The sequence below is a fragment of the Perna viridis genome, chromosome 2, assembly GCF_037379345.1.
Source record: "Perna viridis isolate PV_CMFRI_1.1 ecotype Kerala chromosome 2, ASM3737934v1, whole genome shotgun sequence".
Lineage (NCBI taxonomy): Eukaryota > Metazoa > Mollusca > Bivalvia > Mytilida > Mytilidae > Perna > Perna viridis.
In genome coordinates, this window is record NC_142446.1 from 27,872,075 (window position 1) to 27,895,888 (window position 23,814).

Sequence of the window (23,814 nt, forward strand, 5' to 3'; positions counted from 1 at the left end):
AGTTGAATGGGGCTATTTTCATGTCCTTTACCGTTCATGGGAGTTCGATGAAACTTTTATTATAGAACAATATATTCAGATGGGCATGGATGATGAATAATTGGCATTTGATTTAGTACTAAATAATTTCACCCCCCCCCCACACACACACACACAAACAAATGAAAAAAAACCAAATCAAATCAAAACCAGACAGGATTTCAAGAAGAATTACAGTTCCATATTTCGGGTTGACCCACTTATAATTAGTAGCCAAATAACAGAATGGTTCCAGAATTAGAGGATTTTTAAGGCATTCCCTGTTTTCAACATGGTAGCCACAACAATGTAAAGCTCTTTTTACTTGCTTCTTGTATGCAATTTATTTTTGTATCTGGAACTGAAGTATGCTAATGAGTGGTTACTCCTTGAAACATGTGAATATATAGAAATTTGCAATATATGTTATTACCTATATGATTGGTATATCTGTATTCAGAAACTGCAGGTGGACCTTATATAACTGCCCGGGGGTTTTCGCCAGCCCAACAGTCCGACTTGACGAACCCCTAACTGTATATAATAGATTATAAATTTACCGAAATCTGCAGTTGCACAAAATTCGAAACCAAAACACTAAGGCTTCATGCCTTGTATCAATAGGCAGGCGGACTCCCTTATGCTCAAAGAAAAACTTGAGCAAGTCAGTGCCCCTTTTTGGAATTCCTGGATCCGCTAGCATTCAACATGGTGTAGCAACAACTGATGTAGCTCCTTTAGCATTCTTTGGTAAACTTATCGATGCTGGATTTCCTTTTTCGATAACTTTTGTTTTGGTTTTTTTTTGTGTGTGTAATTCACTTTTTGGATCTTGAACTTTCTAATTAATGTTGCCACTGATGAGATACCGAAACTTGCAATACTTATGACCGGTATTTTTGTATTTAAATTGGCAAGAACAACAGACACAGCGAAACAATATTGTTGTAATTTGAAAAAAAAAATCATTGAGCGAAAAAGAAATCAGAATAAAAAAATGTTCTTCTTAACCTCCCTTTTGTCATCAGTACATAGTAAAGGCACTCCCACTCCATTTTCGTCTATAAATAGCTATCCACTTGATTGGCTGTTGTAAGTTTTGTATGACGTTTATTCTTTTCGAAATACTCAGTATTTATCCGTATGTTTGTAAGCCTGGAAAAATGTCAACATTCTGATATGAATTCTAATTGTTCGTGATTATAATGGCAGAAGGGGAAACGAAATTTATAAAATGTGTTGTGGTTGGGGATGGTGCTGTTGGGAAGACATGTATGCTAATGAGTTACGCGACCAACAAATTTCCGACGGACTATGTACCAACCGTATTCGATAACTATGCAGGTATTTCTCACCTATAAGTGGCAATACACAACTTCACACATGTAATTACCTATTGCTGTCGTGTTTATTATATTCAAAACAACTATATTTAAATTATGGGAACAATAACTGCTTCACGACATGGAGCATTACAAGGTACATGTAAGTACATGTAAAAATGACAGATGAACTTCGAACGATTTTACTTCAGACCATTTAACAGGTCTGTTTGTATTCATTAATGAATTTAAAAAAATATGTAGTAGAGAAAGGAGAGGTTCATTGCACTTTCCGATATATGACTAATACATCGGAAATCCCGTTGTGACAAGGCTACATATTAAACACGCGACATTTTAACGAAAGTCGTTTCGGAAGAGTATGGTTACATAATGCTACAGTAACTCTTGCTAATGTTTTGAAAACAACAGACAGTATACAAACACTTTCTTGTGGTTGCTTTTCGTTTTGATATTGTATCCATCCATTCGTTTGACCTACTTAAAGCTAGCCTGGCTAGAGGCAATTCTACAATAAGATCCATTTAAATGTATGTAAATTATACCAGCTTGTACATTCTTCCTTTTCATAATCAATGTGTATTTAACTTTTGTTTGTTTTTCATTAACCTGACCAAATTATCATGGATAAGTTCATGAACATCTTGAGATTCGTATCCCCTGTTACTAAAATTATTTTCTAACTCCATTTTTTTCATTTTCTTTGTCATATATTCAGTCGGAACAGTCACAGAATAAATCGGGGGTTTGTATACCTTCTTTAATGACTCAGCACTTGAATGGACTATAACCCCGGAAGAGGGCACTTGGCAACAACTACTAGTCTGATTTCAGACAGTACATTGTCAAACGAAATCCAACCGTTAAGTTGCAAATCTTTTAAAGTCAACTTTTCTTCAAAAACAAATCCGTTATCGCCACGCACCCATTCCAGGTTTCAGAGAGAAAGATGAAAATTCTAGCCATTATGTTAGTCCATGTAGTGTTATAATCCAATTGTCTTTTTACTGTTTTAGTAAGTGCTTAAAATGAATGTATAATTATAATTTTCTTATACCCAACAGGCTTACGGGTATAATTTTGTTTTATAGAGGTATACTTCTGACAGTCTTCATGGTTAACTTTTTTAACACAGGATCTAAACTCTAAATTTATGACATTTTTTTTAAAATATAGTTGGCTTGTAACTCCATAATTTGAGGGATTTTGTCAAGACCATCGGACGTAATATGCTCAATTTTTAATAATGTTGTGATAATATCAGGATGTCCGGTTCTAGATATTGTAGGAGACTATTTTAATGACGAATATGTGTAGAACTTCCACTATGTATTTTTGATTTGACAGGGAAATGTGGTGTTAGGTTTTACTTTCGTTTTTATTGTTTTTGCTTTTTATATGACCGCAAAAAAAAAAAAAATTGCGGTATTGCGCTGTCGTCGTCGTCGATAACTTGAGTATTAGTTGTTTGATCTTATATGTTATAACAAGGGTACAACTCCACAAAAGGAAGGTTGGTACTGATTTAGGGGGTTATATTCCCAACCAATTAAGGGCCCAAAAGGGGCGCAAACAAATATTTCATAGAATTCTACTTTATAACACCAGTAAAGGATAAGAATGTTTATGCTATTGTACCACAGTGGTTAGACTTGGATTGATTTTAATTTAATTGGATACCGTATGAAAATCTGTGCCTGCGTTTTCCGATCAGATTTCTGATACCTCTTACGTTTTGTAAGTTATAAGGGATCAAACGGGCCACACTTACAAAAATCGACTTCTTTATTTTTAGTCCGATTTCGTTTTTTTTATATTCGATTCCTTATGAAAATCCCTGCATGCAATTTTCAATCAGATTTCACATATCTCTTACGGTTTTCGAATTATAAAGGGCAACATCTAAAAAATCAGTTTTTTTAAATTTTGGTCGGATTTTGAAAATTTTCAATTGAACATTCAGGCTTTATTCTATATTGTGTCCAAACCAGTTGTTGTGTCCATAATGAATTTTAAGTCCATATACTTAAGTGTGTCGTTCACACTTGCAACAACTATTATTATTTTTATAAAACATAGTATTTGACTGTTAGTTTTGGAAAGGCACCCCTTTTTTGTGCTAAAATTCAGTAATATTTTTTTCAGTATGTTGCCATAGCTACAGGATTTTATGACAATAATCACTAATTTACTTGTAAATTACTTGAACCTCCACATGCCAAGGATTAGTAAAGTATGTACTTTTTTATGAAAAAAACCTTGAAATTCCTGTGTGGACTACCTCAAAACAGCTTTATTTCAACTAAATGAGACTAAATTTTCAGAATTCACCTAACGGTGTAGTATACCATAAGGATTGTTTTTAATTTTGCTTGCATAACCAACTTCGGAACAGTTTACGCATTTTTAAAAACGGCTTCATGAACAATAAACAGCCCAAAGTAGATTATTTCGCATAGCTGGTCAAAAATTAAAAATAGTCGTTAATTGTGAGGTCTGGTTTCATCTTTCTTAACAAACAGGAAGAAATTAGCAAAACTCGGATTTTAGCAAGAGTTATTTCCCTTATTCAATAGAAAATCGTTCGATTTGGTGGATTTTTCCCTATTTTTTCTGTTGGTATTTTGAATTTCCTTTCCTAGAATATATAGGATACTTTCTAGTAAAGTATAATCAAAATATCATCTGTTGCAATTAGTATAACGCCAAACTTTGTTTTACTATATACTATATATAAGCGAAGCCGAGGGAGATTTTATATGTAGCTTGAGATTCCCCCCCCTTCAATTGATTAGTTTTATTCTTTTGGAAGTGGGTTGAAATATTTACTTGCCATTTTGTTTGTAGCAATGGCTAGATGAGTTACTGATTAAATTCGAATTTCGGTTGATTGAACAATTTTTTAAGGAAAATTTCCATTTCACTTTTTGGTTGATTTATGGCGCTCTTTGCAATACTCTCAAAGTCTTGTCCTTTTACAATAGAAACGTGGATTTCCGTTGAAAACCATTTAACAATTTTACTGTATTTTTAGTGACTGTACATGTAAAAGAACAACAGTATCAGTTAGGATTGTTTGATACGGCAGGACAGGTATGTATACTTGACTTATGACACACAGATACTGAACATACAAGAAATAATAACGACAATATGAATGCAACTCATAAGTTTAAAATACCAACTCTTTCAAAATAAAAGAAAAATCATAATGTAGCAATTTCAGTAGAAACGTCTTTATATTCACAGACTGACAACTCGGAACAAATCATTTTGACTATCTTTAGGGTCTTATTGTTCATTTATTACATTTTCTCCTTTTCATATCAGGAAGAATACCAAGGATTACGACTGCTATCGTACCCTGGAACTCATGTGTTCTTAATGGCGTTCTCAGTTGTTATGCCTGAATCCATGAAAAATTTAGAACTTAAATGGATACCGGAAGTACGACACCAAACCCCTACTTCTGCTTACTTAATTGTTGGCACTCAAATAGACCTTAGAGACGATGATAAAATCAAACAGAAATTACAAAAGCGTCGACAAAAACCGGTGACAATTGAAGAAGGACAAAAGCTTGCTAAGCGCGTGAATGCAGACTGTTATGTAGAGTGTTCAGCATTAACAAGGCAGGGACTCAAAGACGTTTTTGACGAAGCTCTGATAGCAGTGTTAGACCCTAAGGTTAAACGCAAATCAAAGAAAAGAAAATGCGTGGTTTTATGATTTTACTTTCATTTTTACATCATGATTTAATTGTGTATAATTTTATCTAACTTGCAGGGTCATGGATGGGGTCATGTGACAAGTCATGATTCATAAGTGGCCTTTTCCTTGTTTAAGACACCCTCAATTACATGATACCTATATATAGACATAATTTCTTCAAGCCACTTAAGGCTTCACTACTGCAAGAGGAGCATCCACTTGCTTCTTTCAGATTTTTTTTATTTAATTTGTGACCATCTTGTTATCAGTTTTGTGCAACAAAACAACCGATGACTTATACCAAAGACAATATCTTATAAAAATATACCGTAAATGTGAGGATTAAGTTTCTGTCATCTCGGTTAGCAGGTTTATTAAACGCACACCCGGCCAACGAGAAAGCAAACGTACCCTCTGAGTTTGAAATTTTGTTTCAATGGTACTAGACACTAAAATGACAGTCTGGAATCGCGTAGTCACACGCTTGTACTGGAAACATGTTTGATTTCCGCTGGAATGTATAGTACTAAACTCTCCATTTTAATTTAAGTGCTTGTAATCGACCGTTTAGTAGGTGCCCTTTAGCATCGAGAGTAAATGTCATTAACAGAACTCTAACAAGTACAGTGTTACTTATACGGTCTTCCTTGTTGCTTTTAGCACAGGTTTAGTTCTTTCATAAACCAACTACTAGTATATCATGTTTGGGTTCAGAATAAGTATTGTGTCAGGCAACTACATGTCATAATTTTGTTATTAACTTATCTATAATGTGCAATATTCCATTTGTAGATACATTGGGTGTAGTTATCTGAGGTACAGTATGTTTTGAACCTGTCCATCGTAAGATATGTTGTCTACCTAAGATAGGCAACTGAAACATAGAATTTTTTTTTGCACATTTGGCCTTTGCATTAAAATAATCGAGTGTCTTTGGGTACGAAAGCAAGAGCAAACATTTGATTTTAAATGTTTTTTTTTGGGGGGATGGGGTGCTGATAGAAATTGTTTGCTTTCCTCACGAATAAAATGATACATTCAATAGTTACAGTTACAAATCATAAACATTTTTACTATGAGTATTATTAAAAGTTCCATCAATTTTGATTTAGATATGACCTGGAAGTCCGCCGTTCCAATATTGATCTGTTTACAGTATTGATGATGAAAAAGGATAAATCCATGTTTAAGGACAAAATATAAAACTAGGAGTAAATTTGCATGTACGGACACAGGAGAGACCAAAGTAAACCTTCGATGAAATATTTTGCGAACAGTTAACAAGTGCATCCTCCCTAGTCTGTGCAATTTATCCCATTAATGGCTGCTACATATATTGTATATTTATAAACAATATTGATTTGTGTAAGACTTTGACTTTTTTTTGCGAAGGTTATCTTATTACACTTTCAGTATTCTAAATCAATTTAAGTTACTCTTAAAATTGTCCTTATGTATGTCTTGAAGCCTATTTAGGATACCTCAATAACACCATCCTAGATTTTTTTATGGCTTCGTCAATATTAAAATCTTTTTTGTAAGGTGTGTAAATTGAGAAAATTATTTGGTTCTTCAGTGTTTGAGTGCTTAAGTTGTCAAATAATAAGTATGTTCATCCATAACTTTCATTGATGTAAGTTCGTGTTTTAACATTTCAGTAATTGGCCTTGTTAATTTTCTATTTTTTTGTAGATATTCTGCTAGGATGCTATAGGTTACCATGGCAGCAAGGTAGTATGGATGTGTGATCCTGTGCCTTATGCTTGCGTGATAGTTCTCATTTTTTTTGTTTCAAAATATGGTTTTGCTTGACCCAATCATATTTCTTTGTATGTCCTTTTAATGTTGTGTTTGAAAATATCAAAACATTTTTTTCTTTGAGCTATACACTTGTAGTAATGATAATATGTCATGTAGTTTTTATTTTTGGTACTTTGACCAACTTCATGTCACGTGAAGGAACTTTGATAATGTAACAGGAATAGGCACGTTACATAGGAAATGCAACAAACGGCTAGTTCAGTATTCACTTCTACTTAATGCATTTTAATGAAATCAAAAACAATCATTTCAGTTCCGTTGTCATTTTAATAACACACCGTAATTCATTTTTCTTACAGTAAAGATGTGTGATCGTATATTAATTTTATATTTTCTATTTTTTTGTTTGTTGTCAGAGATAACACCATTTTTAGACACATTATTATCAAGGAAGTATTTTAAGAACATGTACAATAAACAAATACCAAGGTTTCCATTTAGGATTTTAACAAAACATGTGTTGAATATTTCTGTCCATTCTGCTGTCATTGATTTATAGAAAATGGTTTAACTATTCAGATTGGATATAAATTTACAAAAAAGTATTTTTTGTGCACTTGCCACCCAATGTGTTTACATCATTTATTCAAATTCAATATCAAATTATTGACATGTATACACTGTGGTATTTATAATATCAATTTCACAAAATGTTGACCTAAAGAATCAAAGTTAGTGTTCATCATGAGTATATGTGGTACAGACCGTGGCATGGAGTACATTTTTTATTATCAAACACAAGGTCCTTTATTAATCTGTGATTCACATCATGTGTTGTTCACCTAATATGCCGTAGCTAATGGAAAGTTTCTGTTCCTATCTCGTTCTTTGTCCTGTTGTTTGTATTTTGTATCAATGACAGCTCTTGAACAATTTATCTTTTTTGAACAGTTAAGTTTATTTAGATTGCCTACAACTTGTTAATTTTGCATATTTTATTAAAATGAAATTTTATTTGATTTATTTTTTATATACAGATATACATTGAATATATGACATGATATGGTGTAATGTTTATGACCAACCTTGTTTGAGTCTCAAAGATTTTGGTTTTGGTGACAATAAGTCGATTTATAGTTTTCAAGATCACTGAAAGCCGACTAAAGAGTAAATTATTTTGGTATCTTGTGGATTCGAGTATATATTTTACCCGGACGTACAGAGTTATTTAATTGATACTTATGTCTGTTAATTAAGGATCCAGGGTATGTACCTCTTACAAAATCTGTCATCTATTGTTTACCGCGATCATATCCGGGTCTGTCCTGTTCAACCCTAGTGTCTTTTCTGTCAAAGTATGACCTCTAGTTGATTCTCCCGCACTGAGCTTTTGCCATCACTTTGCGCCCGTCAGCGTCGTCGTCGTCGTCGTTAACAATTTTTCAAAACTCTTCTCCTCTGACACTACTTGACCAATTGGAACCAAACAGCTATGAATGTTCCTTTGGGTATCCTGCATAGAACTGATGAGGGGATTTTTGATCCTTCAAAAACATGGTCGCTGTTACTAAAAATAGAACAGAGGGTCAGACAGTAGTTTTTCGCATATATCTCCAAAATCCTTTTTCAATTGCTGAAATGATTCTTATTATAAGGCCTTCAAAAGTCTTTAGGGATCAAAGTTGTCAGGCGCATCCTTGTAAGGGTTATTGCCCTTGAAAGATGAAAAATGATGGGTTATTTTTACAGTTTTTAGTCAATAACTTGAAAACTATAGTAGATAGAAAGAAACTTTCAATTGTTGAAATGATCCTTCTGATAAGTACTTCCAAAGTTTTCTTGAGGCAAAATTGTTGGACAACTCCGCAAAAATGTTGTGGATCGCTACGGTGTATCCATTTGCGCCATGAAAACTGATTTTTTCAACGTGTCATATTTTTCCTTTCCTCTTTCGTCTAGCCCGGAGCAACTCGGCGGGTGTTTCTAGAAAAGCAGAGGATGCTTACCCTACCGGTGCACCTGGTCCATGCTCCCAGTTTTTAGTGGAGTCCGAGTTGCTCATTTGCTTTTGTTACTTTGTATGTATGATTTTAGTTACTTTATGCTCTTTGTTGTGTATGTCTGTTTTCAATGTCTGGTCTTTGTCCCTGGATTACATTCTTTGATTACCGCTATAACCTTGGTTCCCTTGATTACTCTTGCAAAACTTACGGTATTGCCCTTGAAAGACACTTGAACCAGGTGAGCGATTCAGGCTCCTGGGAGCCTCTTGTTTTGTCTCCCGATTATTTTTATACGACACGCAAAGAAATGTTGTGGACGTATAATGGTATCATTTACGATGTCTTATGAGTGGAAATTATTGGAGCTTTTTATAATTTTTAATACATTATTCTTAGGGATAAGACGGAGGGTCCTAGAGTTATTGCACACTTTGGCAAACTCGTTTGAAAGTTAGGCGCTAAAAGGGAAAAAATAAGTGTTATTAAAATTGAAAAATGCAATGTAGTTTATTTTAATCTGTTTTAATGATTTCTTGGTCAATTAGATTCTTTTGAAATTATGTTTTGAGAGTTTATTTTTTACAGAAAAGACTTATCTTTAACCGCTTTCGAGTTCTAGGGATACGAAATTACACAACGCCCCAAATAATCAACTTTTTACAAAAATTAGGTCCGAATTTAAAAAAAAAATACCTTTAAGATTCCACGTGATAACTTGTGCATGTGTTTATCAATCAGATTTCAGATTTATATTACGGTTTTTTCTGAAAGAAACAAGAATCCAAAAAAGGTAACTTCCATTTATTAAAATAGATGCTGTAATTAGAATAATTGATAAATAGTTCATTGTCAATCTGGTTGATGATTTCGTTGTCACTGAAGCTACTCAACAGAAATGCCTCGAACTTGGTATGTTACAAGAACACCATATGTAGTTGTATATATTGTCAGAAATTTTTGATTCCTTGATTCATAAATATGGGAATTATGTTCCGCAGTTCCGTGTATACGTTAGTAACACTTTTTCGTTGCATTTTCCTCAGCAACTATAAATCACAGCTGCAGTGCGAAGCAGATCCAGACACCTATTGGTCTAGCGTGTTTAAATCGGGAAATTCGCTTAATCAATATACTAGTAACGGTTACTTATTACATGTATTTTACAAACAGATCACGTTTATGTGTTCCACTTACCATTGATATCAATTTCTTAGCATCCTTTCTTTCATTTTTTTTAACCCTTCCTTATACCACTCATTCTTTGTTTTTCGTGATTTGTCTGGTTTTGCTAACTTGCTTATTTGGATTCGCTCTTAACAATAGATTGGCAATCCATATTTGGCGTTGTTTATAATCAAAGCATATTCTTTTTTGTTGATTGAATATTCCGCGGGCGGGTATTGAAGAAAAAAAATGTAGCAGTCTTTCTAAAAATCAACAAGGTGATTCATGCATGTCATGCAAAAACCAACCGAATTCAGTTCATTTCTTGTTCAGAAACAGTTATTGATCACATAACCAGTCTTAGTTATTCATTTGGTTGTTGCGCTTTTGAGAAAAAAAATATAAAGATTGTACATGAAATTTGCACTTTGCAAGAGTTATCGTTCTTGATTTGGCTACATTTGGTTGATTTTAGTGGAAGATCAATGTATGATTTTCTAAATAGTACAGATCTGAATGCAGAAAAGTACGAAAATATAGCTTTGTAGACTAAAAATCGTTTCACAATGAATCACTTTACCATTGGCAGTGTCTGAATTTAATATGGACTAGTATAGTACTTTAACGTCGCGGATGTTTTCCTGTCCACAGAACGTCGCATGCACTGTAATTACGTCAAATAACCATGTGGACATTTTGTTTCGAAATCGCAAAATAATGTACAATATGAGACACATTTCTGCAAACTTTCATAATTCAGGGTTTCAAAAATTGTTTTGAAATGCACATTTCAAATATATCTGTTAGGAATGTGTAACTACAGTCATTAAAGATATCTAAAGCATGAAATACATTAAGACCACGCTAGAATTGGTTGAAATGTAGAGGTGGACATTTTCTTTAGAATTCGTAAAAATGGTAGAATTTTTGTCATGTATTTTATATTTCCCCGATTGTTCTTGTCCTCGGTTCTATATTAGATGCATATTTATAATATTTTCATTTCTTATTTTTTCTGTGTATAAAAATTCATTTTTATGGGTAGTTTACCGTTCGTTTATTGCTAAATTGTCCGTTGATGCACAGCGTCTACACCACTAACTATATCTAGAAGAAGACCAGACGGAATTTAAACAACGCACGCCGCCATGGTAACAAGCATATGAAGAATTCGCGGACTATTGTGTCGCTTCCTGTGAAGTTAGGGTATATATCGCGCATTTCGTTTTTTGTTAGAACACTAGCATTTCTGTATGCAATATCTAGGTTACGCGTCTGCAGTCATTTTCTACGATTTTGGTGACAGTTTCGTGTCAGAATCTGATTTAAGTACCATAATGTGCCGTTTTTAAGTATAAAAATGTTAATCTATGCAAAATATCAAATATGTTGATATATGATAATACTACCTTGATTTACTGTTGAGGACTCGCGCAAAGTTAAAAAAAAAAAAAAAAACAAACTAAGCAATGTTTGCAACACAGTATTGAACACCGTGCGCAACGTCCATATGTCTCCAAAACCATTATGTTTAGCCAAATTCTGACGTAGAGTAAAAGAGTCGAAATTGTTAGACAACTTCTTGTTAAATTTGTTGCCATTGAAAGACAAAATTTAATAAGGTGAGCGATTCATGCTCCTGGGAGCCTCTTGTTTTAGTTCACCTTTCCGAAGGCCATGTGCGCTATTGCCATCACTTGGAGTCCGTCGTCGAGGTCGTCTGTCGTTAACAATTTTTCAAACCTCTTCTTCTCTGACAATACTTGACCAATTGAAACCAAATTTGGTATGAATGTTCCTTGGGGTATCCCGCATAGAACTAATGAGGGGATTTTTGATCAGTCGAAAAACATTTCCGCCGTTACTAAAATAGAACACAGGGGTTAGATAGTAGTTTTTCGCACATATCTCCAAACCCGTTAGGTTTAGCCAAACTATGTCAATTTGCAGAAATGGTCCTCATCATAAGGCCTTCAAAAGTCTCAGGGATCAAAGTTGTCAGACGACTCCTTGCAAGAGTTATTGTAAGATGAAAAATGACGTGTTTTTTTTTTACAGTTTTCAGTCAATATCTTGAAAACTACAATAAATAGAAAGAAACTTTCGATTGCTGAAATGATTCTCATGATAAGTCCTTTAAAAGTATTCTTGAGTCAAAATGGTTGGACAGCTCCTTGTTAAATGTATTGCCCTTGAAAGACAAACTAACTAGGTGAGCGATTCAGACTCCTGGGAGCCTCTTGTTTGTTCTTGGTCCGATTTTGATTAATTAGAATTTTTATGAAAATTTATGCCTGCGTTTTTAAAATCCAATTTCTGATATATCTTACTGTTTTCAGGCAGGTAACAACTTTATTTACAACGGCTTGAGTAAAACTGATCTGATCTTTCTAAATTTTTAACACATTGTTCCTAGTGACTTGCCTGAGATTTAAGAACGTTTTTGGAAATTCTCGCCCATCTTTTACGAAAAAAGACCGACTAAAAGTGGGGAAATTAATGTTGTGATTAAATTGTTTTCTGATTTTGATGATACAGCGTTTTTGAGTTATCAGGTCAGAAAATGAGCAATTCATCGAAAGACATACGTTTTAGATTTTTGATCCGATTTTTGTATTAGGTTTCTCAAGGCAATCCCTGCTTGTGTTTATCCAACTTGATTTCAGGTATCTCTCGCGGATTTTGAGTTACAAAGAGATGAAGGGTCTAAAGCACTTTCGTTTGAGGGTAAAACAATTGTTATTACTAAAATTAATAGAAATAGTTTATTGTTTATGATATTTAGATGATTCTTTATGGAATAGGTAAATGTGTTTGAAGATCACCCTTACAGTAGTTCTTTAGGGTATATGAATAGGTAAATGTGTTGGAAGATCACCCTTACAGTAGTTCTTTTTTACTTTAACTAAATTAAAAATTTTGCGCAATAAGGTATTCAAACCATTTATTGTGTCCATAATGAACGATCACGAATGTGTCAAAAACTATACTGTGAACAGAGTCGTATCACGCTGCCCTTTGACTAAGCTCGTTATCAAAATGTTTAATACAACAAAAAGGTCATGCTTATTTTTTATACTTGTTGAAATCCACTTTTCTTTAGTGGTCTTGTATACCGTAGGTAATAATTGCAAAAGAGACCTCTAGGGCCTCACTTTTAGGTAGCAGAGGAAAACGTTCTTACTTAAATTGTCCTACGTTTGTAAATTTTCGTCTCCACTATATATCGTCTCGTACATTCTGTCTGGATAATAATTCCACGTTCTGGGCTTAGTGGAATTATTCTTTTTTCTGTGGTACTCAATTTTGTTTCGCAAACTTCATATTTGTAACTGTCTTTAAGATCAAACCAATTACTGGGAGAAACATGAAAGTTTTTTTTATGAAAATTCTTTGTCTAAAACTTAACAATACTAATTGAATACTTTCACTCTGGAATTTCAAAAAGTAGTACCCTTTTCAACCATTACAAAGTATGGTTCGGTCAATGCTCCCAGTTTTTAGTGGAGTCCGAGGTGCTCATTTCCTTTTGTTTCTTTGTACGTATTATTTTGGTTAATCTTTGTCTTTTGTTATGTGTATCTGTTTTTCCTGTCTGGTCTTTGTTCCTGGATTACATTCTTCGATTTCCGCTAGAATCTTGGTTCCCTTGATTATTCTTTAACGTTTTCTGTTATCAAGGAAAGCGTATCAATTCTTCAAATAGCACATGATAAAGGATAAGGTGCTTTTAGGTGAAAATGCACATCTTCCTTAAAAAAAACCATGAAAAGTAAACCTATTGTAGCCTACTACTCTCTCTCTCTCTCTCTCTCTCTCTCTCTCTCTCTCTCTCTCTCTCTTGTTATGCGACCACCACAAAAAAATGGGTATCACGCTGTCGTGCGTTAGCACATTATGTCCGGACAATAACTTTAGTATAAGTGCATAGATCTTTATGAAATTATACCACAAGGTGCTTTACTACAATAGGAAGCATATGATTGACTTTGGGGGTTTTGATTCGAACCGTTTATGAATTAGGTACAAAACAAAAATTCATAATTTCCAGACAATTACTTGACTTTAAGTGTATATATTTTTTTAAAATTATAGTTGAAGGTGCTATACCACAGAATGATAGCTATGATTGATTTTGGGTATTGAAGCTTCAACTGATAAGAAATAAGGAGCCAGAAACAAGCATTTTCCATATGTACAGATAATAATTGGTGGGAAAGTGAATGGATCTCTTTGAAATTGTACCAAAGGTGCCATCTCCCCAAAGGAAGACTGGGATTGATTTTGGGAGTAGTGCTTATTAAAAAAAAAACAGGCCACAAATTAATTTCCTGTGTAAAATATTTAATTGCCATCAAAAGCTTGAATGGTGTGTCCATACATGTCCCAACTGCCCCGAGTTCGACCTCTGCGGTCGCATCAAGCTACCTCCTGCCAATGATTTTATTTTGTCGAGTTTTTAAAAAAAAATACATTAAAACATGTCACGTATTCGATAACAATCCAGCAAACGAAAATCAAACACAAGAAAAAGTTGTTTGAAAAAAAAAAACAAAAAAAGAACATCTTTAAAATTATTCTTGTAATCAGAGTTGTCTTTCTTAGCATCGACGTTATGTCAATAAGAAAACGATACAAAAAAGAAACAAAAATAAATTAAAACCATATTAATACAATTAAGTTTTCTCGTCTTAGACAGCTCATTCAGTTTTTTATCGCTTGAGATTCTATTCATCAGAAGAGCTGGTTTATAAAATATTTTAAGAACATTTGGTTTAATTCGTATTCCAGAACTGAAATGATGTATTTTCAATGTAATTTGAGTTATGACATTCATTCTAAAATTACTAAACAATTTTTAAACAATTATTTATAATACATTGAAGCTAAGATATGAACTTTTGAAAAAAAAAACAAGTTATTTTTCTCGCAAATTCGTAGAATTTAACACCATACATATTTGTATAAATTGAATCCTATTTCTTTTCGGCAATGTACAATATCGTCGTTCAACTAATGGAAGAATTGACATTTATAAATACTCATATATTTCTCTAGGAAGAAAATAGAAGATGGGCATGCGATGCTTTTACATCAAATTGTAAATAACTGTCAAGTAAGTAAAATAATATCTTGACTCGATTTTGATAATTCTCTAGCCAATGTTCTCCCTTTGAAATTCTGTTTTTACTTGAATAGTATTTCGACCAAAAAAATAGACAAAAAAATCTTTTACTAGTTATGGCGGTATGAAATTGAAACACGCCCCTAAAAAACGTTTTTTAAAAATTGTGGTCCGAATTTGAACATTTTGATTCCACGTGATAATTTTTTCGATCAGATTTCAAATATATCTTACGGTTTTCATGTAATTAGGGACCAAAGGGGGCGAAAAAGTTTTTTCAACAACTTAAGTCTTTTTACAAATTTAAAGCATTGTTTTATGGACAGGCCTAAAACTCCTACAAACAATATGTTCAAATTTCAGGACGTTTTTATGCAGGTTCTGATCCTACCCCCTTTTGAAAAAAGGACCTTAAGTGGGCAAATTTTTGTAGTGATGTAAATTAATGTAAATAGTTAAATATTAATATAATGTTGATGCTTCTTTTGTCAACATGTTCCTTTTTAAATTCTGTTTAATACTTATAACAAAAGCATTAACACCGTACACCCTTTTAGAATTATAGGGGACTGAAAAATGCAGCACGCGTCAAAACAATATGATTGTAATTTTGTATTTGTTTCCTCATGACAAGTCCTGCCTGTGTTTTTTCCAATCGGATTTTCAGATATCTCTCACGGATTTCGAGTTATGAGAAAAAGAGACCAAAAACGTAGACTTTCGTTTAGGAGTAAAACATATGTTATAATTTAAAATTGGGGTATGCCAATCACAACAACGCGTACAATGTTATGTTCAAATTTTAGATATCGCTAATTTGATGATTCTTTGAGGTACAGGGATGAAAGGCAAAGGTGCCTGCTGAGCACCCTTAAAGCAGAACTTCTTCTAACTTTAATGATGTGCAACATTGTGTCTAAACCAGTTAATGTATCCATAAAGTACTGTAAGTCATTATGTTTAGATGTGTCAAAAACTAAATTTATGTCCACACTGTAGTTCAATATATTGCAGCTGTACCATGCTGCTCTTGGCGCAGCTCTTTAATTAAATGTTTTGAAACAACAAAAAGGTCAAATGTACTGTTGCTATCATTGTTAATATACAGTTTCTACTTTGTGGTCTTGTATATTTAGTACTTGTAAGTACACTTAAAAGGCCTCACTCTTAGATAGCCGAGACAAAACCAAAACTATCGAAATAGAAAGCCAAATTCATCACTAAAAGGTGCTACCATGTGCAATACAAGGAATGAACCCTCGGTTTTGTTTAGGTATTATGAAATTTGTAATACTGCAAATTTTGATAAATATAATTAAAATCTGGTATACTTCGGTTTCAGACCACAGACTTCAACTTTTGCAATGTATGGTTTTACTTTTTCTGTTATTTAGGAATGCATACCTTCTTATTGCCCAAGATGATAGATAAGGTGCCTTTAGGTGAAAACGCTTCTGTAAAACACGTGAAAAATTGGCCTTCCGTAGCTTTTTACGACATAAATACTATGAAGTATCAGAAACCGTACTGATTAAGCAGTAGTTAGACGTATGCATTTTAATGAAAAGGTTTGAAGTTCAAGTGTGACTACGGTAGATATTTGAGTTTTTGATTTGGGTTAGTTTTTATTTTTGATATAGTGCAATTCGTCAGATTTGATTTAATAACCATCTTGTCTTAATTTTTTCTGTGAGCAGGTCTTTTATTTCAAATTTAGTGTCCTAACATTTATTGTTTCCCCAATCGTTCAAATGAATAATGTGTACTTTCTATTAACAAAGGTGGGAAATTTGGACCAGGATTTTTATGCTTATATGTTCATATGAAAAAAAGTTCGTTCATTAAGTAGCAGAAGAGTATTTAGGTAAAGGTTTGTTACAAGAAGTTTAAAGGAGGTATATTTTATCACCCAGGGACCACCTCCAGTTGTTCTATATTCTAAATGATTGCTCTGTAATATAAAATTTCCTTACGTTTCCTTTATACTTCTGTCATTTTCTATATTTCACGTTAGGTTCTGTACACTCTCCTTGAGGGCTTAATGCTAAATATTTTCCCTTCCGATGATTATGCCAATCTCTCTATCTCCCTCGTTCTTTTCACTAATACTAAATGTATTAAAACAAAACATTTCGCCCATTGATTACTAGAAACAAAAACAAAAAAAGAATAAAATAAAATATTTGCTTCAAACCAAGTATATCTAAAGTCAATATTGACGAAAAAAATTACTTGATTCTTTCGTTTAATTCAACCAATAAGAGGCTCATCTAAAAAAAAAACAATTCTGGTAATCATAGTTATCTTTCTTGGTATAAACGTTCTGTGAAATCGTAAATAGAAAATAGAAACAAAAATTTAAACCAGATATTTCAAATTAAAACTTTTCTTATAAACTTATTCAGCTTCCCTTCACTTGAAGTCCTTTTCAAGCAAATAAAAGGCTTGTATTTTTTTTTAAATGTTTGAGTCATATTGAACTGAAATGATTTATTTTCATTGTAATTCGAGCGTGACATTCACCCCAAGTACAAAAAAGTCTAGTTTCACAATTGAAACCAAGAAATAAACTTTTGAAACAACATGTCATATTTGTCTCAAATTCATACAAATTTACAATATATCTGAAACCAAAGCTCTTATTCCTTGTGTCGTCTATTGTTTTTATATATTTTTGTTATTGGAATCAGAATAACAGAATATTAGTATTATAAAGTACCACTTATATACTTATATAAACACAAAGTGGGAGAACGTAACCATTCACTATATAGTTATATAGAAGGTGCTCCAGCGTATATAGCTTTAGTTTTGCTTTCAACCTACGTTTTCCTTGACAACGCGTTTGTTTCAGCAGTTTTCTAGGTACGGCTATGGCAATGGTATGCTGCACAAGGTCGTTTGCTTTACTGAATGTTATAGAGAGTCTGTTTTCGATATTACAAACGCCCCATCTATCATAAATATTATTCCTCTTTCATTGGACTTGACCTTCAACGAGCGGGGAGACGGATGCAAGACACAGAAACTATCCACCATTCAAAAACAACTGATTTCAGTCCAATTTTTATTGGGGTTCGTGATACTTGTTTTTCAACGAGTTTACTCACGTTCATTGTGATTTACAATTTGCTCGACTGTTGTCCCTTTGGTGTTCCCTCCTATTCTTAAATACTAAAATACCAATCATATATATTGCAAATTTAGAAATGTTATGTACATGTATTTCAAGGAGTAACCTCTCATCAGAAGTATTGAAATCAAATATATAGGAAGATCTAAATCCAAAAATAAAATTATATACAAGAAGTACTCAAAACCAAAACTATAGGGTTTTTAAGTCTCGTTCTATTTTCATTTTCTTTACCGGAATTTACAACGTAGAACGTACTGAAAACCGAAGACCGATCTGCATTTTATTGTTTACTCCGGGTACTCGAAACGCTGTATAACAATGCAAAATCTATTTTTTTGTTATTTTTAAATACCTTTATCATGTAGAAATACATATTTGTTATTTTTTATCGGTATTTTTTTACACAAAAAGATATTTTGCCCTCAACACTGAACTCTAAGTTCTCTAAATAACAAGTCTCCATGCTTTTGAATGATAGACTAGGACCCAATCTCGTGAAATTACGGGTCACATGACGAGACTTACATACCCTATTGAAATAGGAAGCCAAATCCATCACCGAGAGGTTCTACCATGTGCAATGCAAGGAACAGAGCCTCAGTGTGTTGGGTATTTTGAAATACTGCACATTTTATAATGCTGCAAGGTTTAATATATTTGACAAATAAAATCTGATACAATTCCGGGTCAGACTAGTCCGCCTACTGGGTTGGTGAATACCATGGAGGACCTTTGTCCAGTAGAATTGACCCAGTGGTTATTAAATACAAAATCACCAATCATAATTTAGCAAATTTCGATATGCTGTACACGTGTTCCAAAGACTAATCCTCATCAGCAGCACTATTATAAAATATATATTAAGATCTAAATGTATACAAGATTTCCTCAAAGCCAAAACTATTGAAATATGAAGTCAAGAAAGGTTCTACCATATGCAATACAAGTTAAATGATATCTGCTCCCATGTGACGTCAACACTGTTTGGGCATTGGTTCCGGTATTAGCCATTTTATCTAGATTCATCACGTAGCTATATTTGTTTTTATGAAGTCAGGAACGCCTTCCAAGAAGGTGGACAAACTTAATATTTAAATAACTTAGAATAGTAGAATCTCCCTTAAGAAATGTCAACAAAATATGGTCATATTATTGAAAACATTACGTTCTCCTTATATATACCCAAAGCGTTGTAATGATTGTACTTTCTCCTGTAAATGCAAGTACAAGTCAACATTAGCACATAAATCGTATTGTTAAATTTTATTTTAGACCTAAATTGTTTACAATGCAATAAATCGTTTTCTGTAAGCATACAACTTTTAATAGAAGAAATTTTTAAAAGTTTTATTCAAATAAATGTAATTACTGGGTGGATACTGTCTTTTGTTTGTTCGTGAAACAAAATATGTTAGTTTCGCTTCTCACGCCTTCTTAACATATCCCATGATCATTAAAAATAATAATGATCTCGATCGTTCCTGATTCTCGAAACAAAGAAATATATCCGGACTTTTTCTAATGTCAATCTTCTGACGCTCTGTGTTGGTTATATGTATGTTACCACAAGAATACAATAGACTTTTATCCCCAAAATCAATTCACTTTTCTTCTCCTGTATTCCATTTCAAAAAAATTCTTCAGCTTTTAAAACATATTAAGGGACTTGCTACTAGTCTCTATACTTGCGAGATATTTATACATTTTGTTAATCATGTGATATGTAGTAAGCCTTAACAGGCTTGCCATGTATAAGTTTTGACTGGTTAACGTGATTCGATGTAAGTATCAGATAATTTCAGTAAAACTTTACTTTGAACTTTAAACTTATACTATATGAATTGAATATAAAATATTGTTTTGATTGTAAAGATGAAAATCTGATTTACATAAAAGTTTTGTTCTTCATTGACAAGTTGCAAAAAACTGAAATGAATATGATTTTGATTGATCAATTGTGTGATGATCATTCCAAATCTAAAGTTCAGTTGAGTAAGAATTAAATGTCAAACAAATATAGGTACTTAAAACAGTGCATGAAATAATGATTTTCAACGAAAACAAAAGATACCATCAATATACTCAGCTTCTCTCCCCAAAAACAAAGAAAGAAACATAAGCAATACAATACAAAGTAAACAAAATTTTGCTGACTGTGTCATATCAAAAGTTCTAAGTAATACAAGTATTTTTCGTTTAAAGATATGATAAATGATCTTTCTAAGTAAGCTGATCAAAACTTCTGGTGCAATGAATAAAACAAAAACACACACCGGAAAAATAATCAAGGCCTTCTCCGAAATGAATTCTCAAAATGTGCACAATGTGTAACAGTTCTGTATTAGAAAGATATAAACAATGGTTTACCTTTCATATGCGAGCTAGTCTTTGAGAGAGCTACCTGAGCACTTCCTGAAAACGATTGGATTATGAAAAAAGAGAAAAAAAACTGAACTAGTCGTGCAGACCTCTTTTTCTTTCATAATATTAAATCAATGTTTGAAGGAAGAGCATAAGTTTAAATTTCTGTCAACAGATACATTTCGAAGCCTTGTTATTTCTTAGTATATTGATTTTAAATAACATGGCAATTTATATGCTGTTTTATGTTTGAATTTTTGAACTCCCTATGTTGTATGAAAATTTTTTCGTCTTATGTAAGCCTATGTTATTCTAAAATATCTGTCATCAATTTTTATAATATTGATAAATATATTTTAAGTATATGAGAAACAATTATTCACATGATCTACCTTCTATTCAGAAAACTTAACCATAGTTTAAAAAAAAATGAAATTTCGAAAAAATAAAAAACATTTTTATTGCATGGGAAACATCAAAGTCATGACATTAACTTTAATAACTGTCCAGAATTTAATTAAATGTACTACGACAAATGCAAATGTAAAAAAAAAACCCTTACAATAAAACAGAAAGTGATTCATAAAACGTGTCGTAAGCTTTACATTGTCTCTGATGGTAATAAGGACATGTTCTTACACCTATGTCTATCAAAAACAAACTTCACATACAGAATACTTCCTTCTTATAATTTCTTGAGCTCCCTTTATAGCATATACGTGTGTCGATGGTGTAGGTATAAATAGATGTGGTTAATGACGACATCTCATCAAACCATACAAAATAAAACGTTTGGCACACATATATGTAAAAAAAAAACAGGTATTCATATTCTGCTTACAACTGCTTTTGAATAATACAAAAACCAAACAAACTTTTGTTTGCATATGGTTCGCATAAGTTAGTTTTTAAAATTCATCGTACAAATTTACCAAGTATTGTTAATGAATGTGCATGAAGTGGTTTGATCTACAGTTATGCACGTTTATTTTAAGTGTGGAAATAATAAAAACATCCAATGTAATCTGTAGGAATACTGGGTTCTTGCTGCCAGTTTATCTGTATTTTCTATTATTTGTACGGTTCGTCGGTTGTCCCTTTTCTTGGTTTTGTACATTGTCCAAAGATTTCCCCTTGTTTGTACCTCCAGTATTGCTTCTTCTTTAGGAATAATCAGCAAGGATTCCTATCTTCATATAATAAAACAATGTCGTACATTAAGGACTCCGATTTTAATATCATAAAACAATGTCGTACATTAAGGATTCCGATCTTCATATAATAAAACAATGTCGTATGTGTTTTCATCAGTTTCTTTGTTAAACATTCACCCTTTTAACATTTACAATGATTTTGAAACAAGAACAACACTTGTTTGTAAGGTTTGGAAATATAGTCAATCGGAAAATTGATATTACCTTTTATATATCTTAATATGACTAGTATTTATTTCAATACCTCAATGTAATGGTGTGTTCTAAGAACTATTTACTCTTTTACTGATTTATTTGTTGTTATAATTTACTTGTTGTTGGTCTCTCTCATTACTCGTGGTTGCATATCTAATACGAAAAGGGTGAAATATTTAACAACAATCGGAAGTACTCGGCCATTTCCGCTACACTAAAAAATAACCTCGGATGCAGAAAGGAAAATCTCTTCTTGGACGACATGCTGGTTGTAGTCATACGGACTCAAAGTAATTCTCTCTAACAGGTGGCGTTCAAAAAGGAAATTCTCTTCTTGAACGACACGCCGAAGTTATAGTCATACGGACTCAAAGTAATTCTCTCCACCAAGTGGCGCTCAAAAAAGAAAATCTCTTCTTGAACGACATGCCGAAGTTGTAGTCATACGGACTCTTACTCCTTTTTTGCTGTCCATCTTAAGCCCACCTTGATCATGTCTTCAGGTGGTCTGCATCAGTAAAGTATCCGTGTCTTTGGAGTTTATTACTCTGTACAGATCTTCAATGGAAATTTTATCCGACCAGAATATTTTCATCACCCTACTAAGGCAGACAGAAAGTTTGTTGATGTATTTTTGTTATTCTTCAATATTCTCAGTCATGCAGAAGTACAGATAGTACACAGCAATTATAAATTTCGATTTCAGTTTAGATGTATTAGAAAATGCTGTTGTTTTTAAGAAGTTGCCTAATCTGGTGAATGTTGCTCTTGTCATGCCTATTCTGATCTTAATGTCATTTTCAGCTCCACCATCTGTTATTACTACACTTCCTAGGTAGTTCAAGTAATTTACCCTCTTAAGCTATTTCCATATACAAATATTATAGGTGGTCTTCCCTTACTTGTTTAAAACATAAGAAAACAAAATTGTCCTTTCCGAATGATTGTTATGTTCATGTTTTTTGTTTTCTTCTTTTATTTTTGTTATGTTGAAGGACATTTCCAATAAAAAGATAAATATCAAACGAATACAATATACAGTTTCTGAGTTTTACAATAAAGTATCGAAATACAATGTCAAGTTTAATTTGTAACTTAATTTGTATGAAGCATAAGATGTGTTATCAGAAGTGTAGTATGTCTAACCTTGTTTGTTGTAAACAGAACATAATTTGATTATGCTAAGATTTTTACAACATGTTATTTGCTCTACCGGTCGTCTTCTCATTTATAGTATTATGTAAATAGCAAGCACATGGATGTTTTTATCTCTTTAAAAACGTTGCCCCTCGAGCTCTCTTAAAAAATTGTGTCAAGCGATTTAGAAATGTTGGTATATTGACATATGACAAATGAACTCGATAACTGACAGACGTATGAAAACTCCAACCATGGTAATCATGCTAAAGCAATCTAGATTTTTAAATCACAGATGTAATAGTTTTGTTATGGGTGCTATACTGGTGCTAAATAAAAATCAAAGACTCAAGTCTTCAAAGTCGCTAATCGTCAAATATTCACTATCACTGATTTTGGCTTACTTTCAACATCCGAAATGGAACAAATGCGATATGCTCTAGAATCGGAGTACTTCCGCTAAAATCTTGGTTTCTTATTGCATAGTCATTACAATAAAGGCTATATACAGATACTGGTGTCCTCATAATATATTTGACAATTATATAATCTATCATAAACGTACGCCTGTTTGAATCGGAAAGCGGGTAATATTACATAAATTCAATGCAAACCGATCATTTTCCCTTTCAATGTAAACTTCCCG

At 32.8% G+C, this 23,814-nt stretch overlaps 2 protein-coding genes across 4 annotated transcripts in view; one reads left to right on the forward strand and one right to left on the reverse strand.

Moving 5' to 3' along the window:
• LOC148624314 (integrin beta-like protein C) overlaps positions 1-23,814 on the reverse strand; it is a 269,209-nt gene that overhangs the window by 109,279 nt on the left and 136,116 nt on the right. The window lies entirely within an intron of this gene.
• On the forward strand, positions 1,108-7,852 carry LOC148624317 (cdc42 homolog). 3 transcript variants are annotated; one of them, XM_088567016.1, is made up of 3 exons: positions 1,108-1,362; positions 4,396-4,454; positions 4,692-7,852. In XM_088567016.1, exons 1-3 carry the CDS (start codon positions 1,224-1,226, stop codon positions 5,088-5,090), a joined length of 597 nt encoding a protein of 198 aa, XP_088423142.1. In that variant the 5' UTR covers positions 1,108-1,223; the 3' UTR covers positions 5,091-7,852. The 3 variants fall into 3 exon arrangements, with proteins under 3 accessions (XP_088423142.1, XP_088423143.1, XP_088423144.1); XM_088567017.1 differs by having other exon boundaries at positions 1,361-1,503; XM_088567018.1 differs by lacking the exon at positions 1,108-1,362 and adding an exon at positions 1,422-1,497.